General features: G+C 40.1%; 1 protein-coding gene across 1 annotated transcript in view; it reads left to right on the top strand.

The window, feature by feature from the left end:
* Positions 1 to 14,476, top strand: part of TMPRSS7 (transmembrane serine protease 7) — a 731,423-nt gene that overhangs the window by 306,829 nt on the left and 410,118 nt on the right. Inside the window, exon 13 of the mRNA XM_069636244.1 lies at positions 8,814 to 8,920. Coding sequence (XP_069492345.1) covers positions 8,814 to 8,920 — 107 coding nt within the window. The remainder of the gene's footprint in view (positions 1 to 8,813; positions 8,921 to 14,476) is intronic.

The raw sequence follows: 14,476 nt of genomic DNA on the forward strand, positions 1-14,476 counted from the left end.
CCAGGAAGTGAAACAGACCCATTTCCGGTTGATAATCAGAATCCAAAACTGTGTGAAATTTTTAAAAAAAAGATCTTGAATCAGATGGTGGAGAACGCCTTAGCGCAATCAAAGGTGAAACCCTCCACTAAGAAACAGAAAACTAGGCTCATGCAAACAGCAAAAGTAGCCAAAAAAACAAAAAAAAAAAAAACCAAGAGCTCCTGAGGGAACTAAAATCAAACCAAAGTAAAACTTTTTTTAAATGTTTGACGGTTCCGAAAGAAATAGTGACAGTGGTAGGTAATCAAATTACCTGTAATCAAACAAAACAAAAGATAACACCCGGTACTTAACGAAAAAAGATGAGGAGGAAGCAGTAACAACCGATGACTCAGAGACGGAGTTAATGAACATGTCCACATATTCCATCTCGGACGAAAATGACTTCTAGCGACTCAGAAGAAGAAGAATATGAACAACCAAACGAAGAATTAGTAGAGATCCAACAGTTGGAACAACCAAAATTAAAAAAAACAACTTGTAGAAAACGAAACTCCAAAGCCGAATTTAAAAAATCCTAAAGTTGCAAACAAGTTGAACACCACAAATGAGTCGAGACTCTCAAATAAACTATTAGGTTTTAACGGGGAGGATGGCCAAAAGAAAAAAAACAAAGCAACGACGCTAGGAGGACCAAGTATTACGCCAAAAAATCCAATACTACAGCTGGGAAACCAATTCAAGAACATTACCCCCCCAGTATTGATGATCAAGGACTGCGCCCTAGAAGTAAGCGATGACAACTTAGAGAAAGAAGCATTCCTGATCAGTCCCTTGAGACTACCAAAACGAAAGCTAATCCCTGAAAAAAGGGTAACAGTTTACTCTTGGAAAGATTAGAACATTTAAATGATGGTCTAATATTAAATCGGGCAAACGTACTGAGATTACTTCAACATATACCAACTTTGAGAATAATTAGCTCCAGTGATATATCCCTGATTGAATTTCCCGATGAAATGTATACAGATAAAACACAAGTTATAACCTGCTCACAAGTTATTGACCAACTAATAATATCAGAAAAGAAGACATTATGGAATATGGGATTTAAGCTAACAGAAAATAACGACAAGGAAGGGGACGTGGACGCTGTCGAACAGGAAATAAACGCAAAGAAAGTTTGATTTCAAGAGGCATATGAAACGCATAAAAAAACAGTGAAACAATCTCAAGTAATTCAACAACATGATGAAGAACATAAGAGATGGGTTTGGTTGGCTAACTTGGCAGCAGGAAAAATGAAGACCCTATAGGGCCAAAAAAATGGGCAAAAAGAAACTTGGACTCTCGTCACGTGAAATACAAGGGGTTTTAACCACCTTCTAACAAAAAACGAATTTGGAAAAAACATGCCAGACATATTATGTTTGCAAGAAACGTGGCTGAGAGAAACTCCCCTGATAGAAGGCTACACAGTAAACATAAATACAGCAAAGAAAGGGGAAAGAGGCAGACCCATGGCTGGACTGCTGATAGCAATAAAAAATGATCTAAATTGGAATGTGATTTATTCAATGAATTTGACACCATACATCCAAGCCCTAGTCATGGAAACACCTGTGAGCCTAGATGATCACCATCTGCAGCATGTACTGCTGATAAACATTTACTGGTTGCCAGGATCAATGGAAAGTAACTCCGTACCGAAACAAGTGGCAAAAGTAATTGACAATCTGTCGGTAAAATGGCAGGATCTTTGGATAATACTGGTGGGAGATCTGAATTGTACCTGTCTGGATGAAAACAACAATCCATTAGAAGACCTACCCAAAGGAGCGACAATGAAACAAAAAAGAGGAGCAAACTGGAGGGCTACTATGCAATCAAGAGATTGTATAATCTTAAAAGGAATCACGGTAGGCGACATCCCGGGGAAACCAACGTGGAGAGGCCTGAAAACCGAAGCGATCCTAGATTACGTCACTACCTCAACTAACTTATCAACAGTTATTCAAGAACTTGAGGTAAAATCCACACAGTCAAGTGACCATAACCCGGTCAAGCTCACATGTTTAAGGCCTTCACCGAAAAGGGAACAGGAAATATACCCATTTCAACTAGAAATTAATTCAGGGAGAAACCGAATGAGAGTGAATCCAGTGAAACTGCCAAAATTGAATGAGAATCTATCAACAATGATCAGTGATCTCCAGTCAAAACCAGTGATGCAGACTATCGACTATGCGCCGCTACTAAAAAATGTTTACATCAATAGTAAGCCTGTCAGCGCTAAACCTACAATGACACATAGGCATGTATACGACCCAGCGGTGGTAGAAAAAAAAGGAACCTTTAGGAAAGAATTAAAACAGCTAAAAGACTCACCCAAAACGAACATAATGGGGGAAAAAAGGAAATTGAAACAAACATTTCATAACTGGATAAAAATGCATAAGAAGTCAATGGGCCTCATTACACGGAAGGCGGTAAGGGTTTACCGGTACCGGTAAGGGCACCGGTACCGGTAAACCCTTACCGCCTTACTACGAGGTCCCTTTGCGGGTCCTCCCTTAACGCCTGGTTTTTACAGGCGTTAAGTACGGGGCCCGCAAAGGGACCTTGGTGCTAATTACGGTACCGCAATTTGCGGTACCGTTATTAGCACCTTCACCATTAACATGGAGCCCTATGGGGCTGACTGGCAATGGTGAAGGGGCAATGGTGGATGGCGGAATTAGCGCCCCCACACACCTTGGAATATGGCGCTAATTCCGCCATCCACCAAGGCGGACCCGGTAAGGTACCGGCGGCAGCCATTGGCTTACCGCCTTCCGTGTAATGAGGCCCAATGTTAAACCACGATTCGCAGGCTATGATTAAGACAATATGTAAGAGAAACTCTGCAGAAACGTGGGCTCTGATAAACAGCAAGGAGACCTTACAAGACGCTCTAACATCTAATCCAGTCTCAGGGAAGCAATGGCAAGCACACTTTGAACAAAGGCAAATGTTACAAGGACCTATAACAAACAAATGGAACCTAGGAAGAACAGATGAAAGCTTACTGGACATCGATAGAGGGACGCTAGAAGAGCTTATAAAAAAACGAAAGAACTCTAGAGCCCCAGGCCCAGACGGTCTGACAAACGAAGGTTTAAAAAAGGACCCAGTGGAATGGGCAAAAATACTAAATCAACACTTTAAATACATCCTGCAATCAGAAAAAATACAGAATTCCTGGAAAACAAGTGTTGTGGTGCCAATCTTTAAAAAGGGGTTAAGAACTGACCCAGAAAACTACAGGCCAATCGCCCTTTTAGACGTGGCAGGAACATTTTTTGCCACTATATTATTCAAATCCCTGACAAAGTGGGCAACGCTAGCTGCCCGTAAAGATGAGTGGCAATCAGGGTTCGTAAAAGGGCTAGGTACTCCGCTAAATATCTTTATCCTAAATCTACTGAAAGCACAAACCCTTATAAATAAAGAGGTGAAAATCTATATGGCCTTTATAGATTTGTCCAAGGCTTTCGACACAGTAGATAGAGAGGGGATATGGAGAAAATTGTAAAACTGGAAATGCCCGGAAGAAATCTTGTACAATATAAAAGAACTACATACAAACACATCAATTAAAGTAAAACTAAACAAAGCGGGGCTCCTGTCTGAAACAATCCCACGACAATCGGGCTCAAACAAGGTTGCCCCTTGGCACCTGAATTATATAACTTGAATTCTTCAGACATGGAGGACGCCTTTGTAGGCTCAAGAATCTTCCCAGCTAAACTTGCTAACATTCCGATTGGAAGACTGATATATGCGGACGACATAGTCTTAATTGATCAGACCCCAATAGGCCTTCAACATCAATTATCTGCTTTGGAGGCATATGTAGCAAAAAATAAAATTACTATAAATCCGGAAAAATCAATGATTTTGACATTCACTAACAATAAGAAAGGAAAAAACACTAAAACTGCGCAATGGTACTTAAACAGCATAAAGATAAAAGAAGTATCTAAAATCACATAACTGGGCGTTTGTGTCAATTCGGACAGAAATGAAGCACCAAGATGTCACGAGTTGAAAAACAAACTTAAAATCCTGACGGGACAAGCAAAGATCCTCTTGGCACGATTCTGTCGATTCTCCATGAAACCCCTGATAGACTTCTACCGAGCAAAAGTGGTGGCAATTCTCACCTATTGTTCATAAACATCGCTACTCCTGGAGGCCAAGATATGGCCTGGTTTAGAAAGCAAATTCTGGAGAACAACCTTGGGTTTGCCAAAATCCTTTCCAATTCAAATCATTCGAAGAGAACTGGCACTATCCTCTCTAAAAGTCATCGTTGAATGGAAGATAATATAATTCTTCAGAAAATGCTTCAAACCAAATACTAAGGGGGGCTTTGCAGCTATCAAAAAAGCAATGGACGAGAATTCGGAACCGATTCTAACTGAATGGTCCAAGGCATGCCAGGCAATCCTGTATAACTTGAATGAAACAAAAGAGTCCTTACTTAGCAACCCGGATCAAGTAAAAAAAAAAAATGTACACCAGAGATTGGATTGAAACATTGGAAGATCTCTACAAATACCAAGGATACGAAGATTTTTGGGCCGTCCCGCGCAAACTGAATAAGATACCAAAAAATTTAACATTATTTCCTAATTGGTTCCTGAGAAAGGGCTTCTTAAAATTACACCTTTGGCCAAGTCGAACAAATAACTACAGGAAAAGAACGAAAGAGGATTCAAAGGAATGTAGACTATGCAAGAATGCCACGAAGGCAGAAACCTTGAAACACCTATTGTTGGAATGCCCCCATTTGAGACAAGAACCACAGACTTACCTAGGCCACATATGGCAGAACTCCAAATTTAACGAAATTGATTTCTGGTGGTCAAATTTGTTAGAAGGAGATAAGATCTCGAACAACATTGCGGTAACAAAACTTCTGTTGGTCATCTTCAGGAAACTGGAGGGAGTAGAGACAAAAGCAGGACAGGGACAAAGCCTCGAAGAACCCTCCAGCCCAACACTGCGTCCAATATCAAAACAAACAAAATAAAACAAGAATAGAAAATAAACTATATGGACCCTTGTTTACATTGTGGAACAAGATTTTTTTAAATGAACTTTAAGATTGGTAGCCAATAAGGGCCACTAGTTGAGATTTACATGCTAAGCTGTTTTCATATATACTTTTGGGGTTTCTGTTAAAAAGAACACTCCTGTAATTTTCTGTTCTCTTCTTGAAAAGATAGCCAAAGGTTTTCCTTTTTGTGTGAAGCAAAGTGCTATATAAATAAAAAAAATAAAAAATAAATACATGTGTATTTAAATCGGAATAGACTACTCTACTAGAGTGGGGCAAATGGGCAGCACTGAGTCTTGCGAAGGTAAAGAGTGGCTGCTTACATGTAGTCTACACTGGGACTTGGTCAGGCTACGGACTTGGCTGCCTTTGAGAGACTGAAGAGTTGGTTCTAGTGCACATCAAAGCTTTCATATATTTTCAAACAGAACTATTCATAATGATTTATATAAAATTATTAACAGTTTGGGTGCAGGGGAGGTAGAAACACCCCTAGCACATAGAGTGTAAGTACAGCAAAAAGAAGTAAGGGCATATTTTATTAACACCAGGAGGTAGTTATCGCTTTAAATGAACGTTGATATGCCCTCTATGCTCGGTGGACCTGTAGTAACTGTCATGCAATGGTTTTTTTAAAATATATATTCTTACCTCATGAATATTCTCACAGTCGATCATCCTTATTAATGGATCTGAAATGCGTGATTATTATCGAGCAACATTTTGTGTGTGTGCAATTAACAGTTTTAAGGGATGAAGGGCTTTATGTGTTTCTGAAATGCAATAATTGACGCATTGTTACTGTGATTACTTTGTGATAAGGTTGTCTAATCGCAAAAAAAAGTGTTCCAAGCATGTTTCAGATTGTACTGCGGTTTTCTTTTAATACACAAATACAGTAATATGTAATACACTGGTATTAAAACTCACAATTTGTCACTATCCATTGACTGGCAAATCCAATTTTTAAGTATTTAAGGTGTGCACGGGTCAGGGGCATCTTCCAACAGATAGCACTATTACTTTTTATTTTGTGTCATTGAGTGACTGGGTAGCCCATGTGCCGAGTGGAGCACAGTGTGTTGCAAGGGGTGCACCGGGAGGTGGGTTATGGCTAAGTAAGTGCGTGCGGATCAGTGTGCGCTCATGTGTAAACACTGAGGATATTTGTGCAGGATCTGCATAAAGGCAATCAGCAGTCTAGCCTGAGTGGGCAGAGATGCCACCATGCACATGGACAAGCAATTCCAGGAAAGTGGTTTGAGTCTTCCAGGTCAGGATGGGGTATCGGCAGGTTTAGCGGATAAGGCAGAGTAAGCAGCTAGTCCGTGACAGTCTGAGGCCAGATTGTGATCATGATATCTTTGTGACCTGTTGGATGGGATAATACTAATAACAATAATGTATTTCTTATATAGCGCTACACACCCATAGGTCTCAGAGCACTGAAATAACAGAAGACAATATTATCCCACAGAGTGGTACTCAATGGATGGTGATCATTGTGAATACCTGGGGTGGAAGGTGAGGGTTTTTGTTGGATACTCTGAACAGGGAGATCAGCAGGTGCAGCAGGTGAGGCAGGAGAAGCTACTGACCTGAGTTCAACAAGTGCCAAAGGGCTATACGGGCACGCAGAGTGTCTGGAGGAGCAGACGTATTTCATTGGGTTTAGGGTTTGTGAGGCAGCTGATGGTTGGTATTCCCAGGATCCTGCAGGGAAATCTGCAGAAAAGATTACATAGCAGAAGGAAGAGCTGCTCTAAGCCAATCTGGGACAAATAGAAGTCAGCATCTTTCCGTGGAACTTTGGTGCTTGCAAGCATATCTGCGTGTGGATAGCATGAGGACAGCTGGCTTGATGTGGTCTGGGGCTGAGGATGTTGGATGGCATTTTGGGGCCTTGTAACATAGACAGGGCATGTATAGGTGTAGTAGGACAAGTAGGAGGACAGATGACCTATGGCGAAAAATTGATAAGGAGCCTGGTACAACCTGGTTCTTGGCATAGGTTGGTCTGGTGTTTGGCCTGAGACCAAATGGTGATGAACAGTTATCTGGCATCCATAAGCATCTTAATCATGGTTGGACAGTTGGGTGATCCGTGGTGCACCGGGTGCAATAGGGAGACAGTTGGCCAGAGGAATCTTGCACCAGATGTCTATCAGGCTGACATGGTTGTCACTGACCCTCGTGGCTGAAAGGGTCACAGGTCTGGAAGGTCAGAAGAATCAGAGATTCTCTGGGGTAGGTTCAGCCGTGCCAGGAGAATGATATATGTTGCATGGCGCTAAAGGCTAGGTGGCCCTGTGGTTATTGGATTGTGTGATGGATTGGGCTGATGGCTAATGATGAAGGGGATCCTGAGGCTTAGCTGTGTTAGGTGGAGGACTCAGTGGCAGGCCGAGTGTTCAATGGGCCTTTCCTGTCAGCAGGAAGAGCTAAAGGAGGCAAAGAGGAGAGCTTCTGAAGCAGGAAGACCTAGAAGAAGCAAGGAGGAGTGAGGTGGTCTTCTGACAAAATGAAAGCTGGCAGAGTCAAACAGGGAGCACAATGGAGATGTTGGAGCTACAAGGAGGGGCTATATGTAAGTATAGTCTGGTGTGGGCATTAAAGCTAACAGGTCAGGGAAGGTGGGAACATAACTGTTATGGTTATTGCACTGGGTCTCAGTGTTGGGTCTAACAGTGGCCATTGCTTATAGCAATGGACTCTTTGATACCCGGGTGAGTTTTCTCAGATTTCCAGATCTGGGAATCCCTGTGCCTGCTTGCGAGAAGATAAGCTATTTTTCCATGCCACACAGTTGGCTTTAGAAAGCTTGTGCTAGTAAAGAGTAGGGACATTTGAATTATGTGTGTGCCTGACACAAAAGAGCTTCTATTCAAGTTCAATGTAATTTGATGGCAGGAACCTGTTACATTTACACTTCGACATCAACGGGTCGCCGCTCACACATTTTCATCATTTGTACGCCAGAGTGCAAAAGGGGAGGGCAAAAGGCAGCGTACATGCATGTAATCTGCCTTTTGCCCTTCCCTTTTGCACGCCATTGGCAAATCAATTAAACGCTGCCTGCCATCTACGAATGGCAGGCAGCATTTACAATGGATCTGTATCGAGTCCACCTGCTCTTTGCTGGGGTAAAAGAAATGTGGATTCCACAGGAACCCCCAGCATTTGCACCTGCATGTTAATGCACGCCAATGCAAATGCTGGAGTATTTGTATGGTGGAGAGGAAAGGCAATGACCGAAACGTAAGTCATGTTCCGCCCCTCCTCTCTGCCATATGAAAGGCATAGAGGAGGGATTTACTGTGTAGATTTCCGACCTTTTATGCAGACCTCAAAATGAGCCCCAAATTGCTTTGAAGTAAAATAAGACAGCATCATTGCAGTAGAGAATATCATTACAGGTAGCAGGATCTTGGTCTTACCTTTACAGTGTTAGAGGCAATGGTACATTCAGAAACCCTATCCACATATCCGCCTGAAGAGGGCCCAACATAACGCGGATAACTATGAGCGTTTATTTTATCCCTCGCCTTGCAAGGTAATGCATGTGCCAACTACTGCCATCATTGCCTGATTCTTTAAGAGAATTCTAAAATTCTGATAATAATGGTGTGCTTTTCTTTTTTCATCAGTCATACCATCTAAATGAATGGGCTGCAAGTGTTCACATGGGAATGGATAACTTTTATTGTTTTTGATTCTTTCACTGTAGACGCCAAATGTCAACCTTGGTGTTGCACTGAAATTTCATAACTATGCTATCAAGGTGAAGAACATTAATGGCTGTGAACATGGCTGGTGGAAGATTAATGAAGAAATGTAAGTATATGTTCATGGCCTATCAAATATATATAAATATGTGCAAATATTAAATTGACCCACAATGATATGATGGAGTTCTGATAATCTCAGAAAACGATCTATCATTGTTTGTGTGCAAGCACTGCAACATTCCGAGCAATATTTACACCCCATGGGAAACCTTTCAAAGAGTTTCATACATTTTCAAAGAGCTTATAATTTTTTTATTTTTTTTATTTTTTAATTTAAAATGTTTCAGTTTAAATTAAACTTTTCATTTTATCTTATCAAACATCTTACATTTAAGTTATACATTTCGATCAATTCACATTTTTCAATTTTTTCCATAATCTTCTTCCAAAAATGAAAAATGATGTGGATCATTTGTTTCTCAGTCCCTGACAATATCCAGGCCCATCTTTGATCTGAGCTCATTGTCTTATGTGCGCTCTCAAAGTAGGAGCAACATACATTTCTTTCTTGATCGAGAGAAGGACATAACATCGTGAGATGATACACATTTTCTGTTTCCACCTGATTTTTGCATATCCGACAAGAGATTTCTTTGTTTTTTTGCTGTTTAGTTCTTACTACTCTTTCTCTTGTGGGTAATATGTTCAGCCGAAATTTCACAAAAAACATTTGTATGTCTTTATCGGGGAATTTATACAAGTACAGTGGCAGTTCATTGATGGCTCTGTTTTCGGATTTACTTGTCTGATTTTCTTTATATCGGGTTATGAATTCATTTGTATTTATCCAATCATTATACATTACTTGTTTCTTGGCATATTGGGGCCTGATTTGTTGCATTTCTTCTGTTATATCTTCATTTCTTAATGCTATTAATATTTGATGTTTCCATTTTAACAACGCCCTAGCATTTATAGGATCAGATTTTGATTGAAAAATTTCTAGAGCTGACACTTTTTGTTCACATGTTATTTTTCAGTAAAGGTCACATTTTTTCCAGCGTACCACGGATGTAAGTGATTGAACTGCTATTTCAGCTCGAATTCGGGCTGTTGAAAATGATTTAGGCAGTCTCATTATTTTCCGCCAAAAGGTAGCTTCCAGAATAGGCCATATTTTTTTAGGTAGATTTAGTAGTGTTTCACTTCCGTATGTAAGGATTGGAATAACCTTACTCCAATAAAATGTAATAATTGGTCAGAACGAGAATTTACCAAATTTTTCATGGAGTATATATACTTGTCTCGCCAAAACCATTACTTTTTTTTTAGATTTATCTCCCTTTCTTTTTCTTCCATTGTCTGACTAATCACAATTCCCAGGTACTTGTATGATGATACAATGCTGATTGGGCAGCTGTTAATGTGTATCACCGGTTTCTCCTCATTTTGTTTCGGTTTCATAATAGCCATGATTTTGGTTTTCGCTATGTTTATTTTTAAGTCATTTCTTTCCATGTAGTCTGTCAACAATCAAAGACTCTCCTGTAGACCTTTCGATGTTTTATCAAGTAAAACAATGTTGTCTGCATACATCATTATTGGTACCTTTACTGAGTTTATTGTTGGAGGATATATTCTATCCGACTTCATTTCACATGGAAGATCTGATGTAAATAGATTGAAAAGGGTGGCTGCTAGCGGGCACCCCTGTTTCAGCCCGTTCCAGGTCTCAATAGAAGCACTCATTTGCCCATCTTCAGTTAACCTTACTCGTATGTTTGTTGAAGAGTAGAGTAGCCTTATTTGTTGCAATATATAAGGAGGGCAGTTCCACTTTTCCAATTTGTTCCATAACAATTGTCGGTTCACACAGTCGAAAACAAGGTGTAATTCCACAAGTGCTATCCAAATCTGTTGGTTTGAGGATTTTGCTTCATGTTTTACAAGGTTCAGAAGGAATAGATTGATGTTTGTGCCGACTGCACAGATAAAACCAGTTTATTTTCCGTGGCCCATTCTGTTAGTGCCCTCAATAAGATGGTAGCAAATATTTTTCCCAAAGGGTTTAATAATGCGATGGGCCTTTAATTTGTGGGACTCTTTTTGTCTCCTTGTTTAAAGATTGGAATCAGGACCGCTAGTTTCCACGTTGAGGTTATTTGGTTCAATTGATTAATCAATGTGATCATTTGTAGTATCATGTCCGCCCATATCTCTGGAGAAGCTTTGATTTGAGCATTTGTAAGGCCGTCTGGCCCTGGTGCTCGTGAATTATTCAATTTCATGATTATTTGTATTATTTCTTGTCTGGTTATTGTGATTTGCCATTTGTTCATTTTCAGTTGAACTGGGAGTTCGGGGGTATCCTTCTTCTTGTATAGAGCAGTAAAATGTTCCAGCCAATGGGCTTCGGTAACATTTTGTATCCTTCGATGTTGGACACATTTTGTTGGGTTTAATAAACTCCATAGTTCTCAAGTGTTACGGTTATTAAGGCATGCAAGCATTTGCTCTGAGTTGTGTTGTAACATGCAGCTTTTATGTGATTTTATCCAATTCCGGTGTTTTTGTTTGGCTGTTTTAAGTGCAAGGTGTGATTCTTTAGATCTTAACTTATTTAGGTCTCTGCATAGTTTTTGTAGCTCCCTTTTTTTCGTTGCAATCAGCGGATCGCAACTATGAATATGAGGCAATTGCTGTTTTTTACGATCTTTTTGCAGTTGGTAATGTGGTTCAAATAACCACTCGTAATTTATTTTCTCCAAATCTTTTTTTTCCTGTTTCTTGATAAATCTGGTTTTAAACCTATTACATCAACTGCCTTAAGTCTCAGTCTTGTCGCTTTAGCATTCAGTTCCATGGCAGGGAGTGTAGTTTTCTCTCGGTATAGGTTTTGCTGTAGCCATGTCATTCATATCATGCGATGGTCACTATTGTTATTCACTGTGATCTCCGTTTTCATTAGTGCCTTCGCAATGTTCTCTGAAATATATATATAGTCCAGTGCTGCTTCCGATGTACCTTGTGACCATGTCGGATTTAAATGGAATTTCACGTTCTGATAAGTTCAAGTAAGGGTAAGATTTCTCATTTTCATTTCTTTCATCCAGGATTTGGCTCTTTGGGACAGATCTTTTTTCTCTTTTTGATTTCCAGATTTATCAAAAATGTGTATGTTTAAATATCCACAAATTATTATGTGATTGCTTGAAACTTATTGACAAGTTTATAGAGAGCTATCAAAAATGTATCTAAGTGTAAGGTATCCTCAACCGCTAAGAGGTTCCAATATATATTAAATATAACGGTCCGTGGGGACTGATTACAAAAGAGTTTATTTTGTTGTTGTAACACTACGTACTGGATCCATGGATTCAAATTTCTTGCTTCAATCGGGGTCCAAAGGGAGGTGATTTTTATCATCATAATCTGTCATGACGATGGTCTTACTTTTAGTTGTGTGATGGCTGGATTAGTAAAGATGTTGAATCCTTCACAAGTAGGAGGATCGGACAACCATGTCTCTTGTAAACAGATTATGTGAGATTGTTGTAGCTTTGGGTGTGTTTGATGGAATAAATGACCATGGCCTCTAGTGTTCCAGTAAGATATGTTCATTCTGTTTTTCCACTCGTTGTTATGAGGACACTGATAAGCTACTTTAATTTTCTTTTGATTGAAACGTATATTCTCTTTGGATATGTCTGGATGTAGACAGGCCTTGGTTAGTATAAGTTTCATCTTCCACACTAAAGGACATGATTGTTAATGATGAGTCATTGTTTCTTGCTGAAGCGAAATTCAAGTCTGATTTATCAAATTCACGTCTGAATGGCGGCTGGTGATCTATTTTATACATCAATGTGTCATGTGTTGACCTCTGGTCCGTGTCCTTCTTCTTAATGCATTTGAAGCCAATACATTGTAGCTGAATGTCAGCTTTTAGGATTTCTTGCGTAGTTATCTGATTCATTAATTGTATTTCAACTTTATCAAGATTCTCATCATCTAGAAATTTGACCAGATTTATATCCTTCATACTGATGTGCTTCAATTCTGGAATGGCATGAATTACACATACACTGTTTGTATGATTGAAGATGACCACAGGCTTTGTTGGTCGTAGGTGTGTCATTGTAATTACATATTTCTCTTGTCATTTTAATGGATCAACAAATGTAGGTGTTTTCAGCAATGAGTATGTAAAGCTCCTCTCATCATAAGTCGGCGGACGCGGACCATGTTGCAGCGATTGATTTGTATGTTCTCTTATGGGTTTCTGGTCATCGGTTCTTAGGTTTTTTTCTCCATTTGGTTTTGACTTTTCCAAGAGCTTATAATGCTTATATACAATTTGTTCGGCAAAAAAATGAATGGATGTGTGGGGGTGGGGAGCTTGACCTATGGTTGCCCATGCGTGATTAATGAAGGAATGCACAGGTGCACATGCCCATTTCCGCCGGCTGGTGCACATGAATTCCGTAACAACTCAGGTGAATATTGGACAAAGATGTCTTTTGCAGCATCAGTTTAATGCTGTGTCTATGGCCTGGATGTGGAGCACTCTGCTACATTTATTTTACCCATTCACCAAAGGTAACAATAAATATTTCAGTGCAATTGATTTCTGACATTCGTTGGTACAGCCCCTAAAGGTCAGTTCTCCAAATGTTTATCGCCGCAAGATCAGGACTGATGTTTGCTTTCCCCAGCAGGTCATATTCTAGACATGGTTGGCGCAAAGCCAAAAGGCTCAGCAGGAAACAACACACTACGAAAGTCCATGTTGTGGAGAGTATGTAATACTATTTAGAGATTAGGCCTGTACAGAGAATTTAGTTGTAGGTCCTGTTACAAAGAACTTTGTTCTCTCCCAGAACTGTTGAGGGACCCTGCCCTCAATCTGCTCCTCTAGGTTACATAAATCGTTATTGATATGTCCATTACTGCATAACGCCATCCCACCCCGTGTTCTTTGATTGCATCACGCCTCTGTGCCCTCGGTATCATCCAACCCTATATTTAGCTTCTGTCCTTACTGCTAGAGCTGGTCCAGAGGGGAAAAGCTATGTAGGAAGCCCTGGCCTTCCCCCAATGGGGGAAAAATGTATTTTACTGACTCACCCACATACACATACACACACACACATGTAAAACACAGCAAGTCCCCTACAAACAGTTACATGAGTTTACAATGCATAATGTTGGTGGAGCATGTTAGAGGAAAGAGGTAGCAGGTACCCCGAGACCATGGCAACGCCTTCCTTGCAACCATTCCTTGAGTGCACTGACAGGAACTCTGAGCCACCACACAGTTCTTAGACTGTTTCTGACACTAAGAAGACTTTTCAGTATATTGAAGAATTTCTTGCCAATGCCACAGCCTCCACGGCTTCTGTATAGGTGTGTATATTTTGCTCTGTCTACCTAATGTTTATGGATTTCATATTTTACCACTTTCTGGCCCATTATAAGTTGATCAAAATATCCACTATGCTTAAGCCTGTTCTGGTGCTCCCTGTTTAATTCTTGGTATCTGTTGAAAATTGGTCCATCTTGATAGGATCTTTACAGAAAAGATGCCATTTTTCCTGGTGATAAGTGTGTCTTTGCCTGCAAAGTTATCACTCATTGGTAGTTTTTAGCAGATAACCTCTAC

Source organism: Ambystoma mexicanum, chromosome 7p (assembly GCF_040938575.1).
Source record: "Ambystoma mexicanum isolate Mex_15411 chromosome 7p, UKY_AmexF1_1, whole genome shotgun sequence".
Lineage (NCBI taxonomy): Eukaryota > Metazoa > Chordata > Amphibia > Caudata > Ambystomatidae > Ambystoma > Ambystoma mexicanum.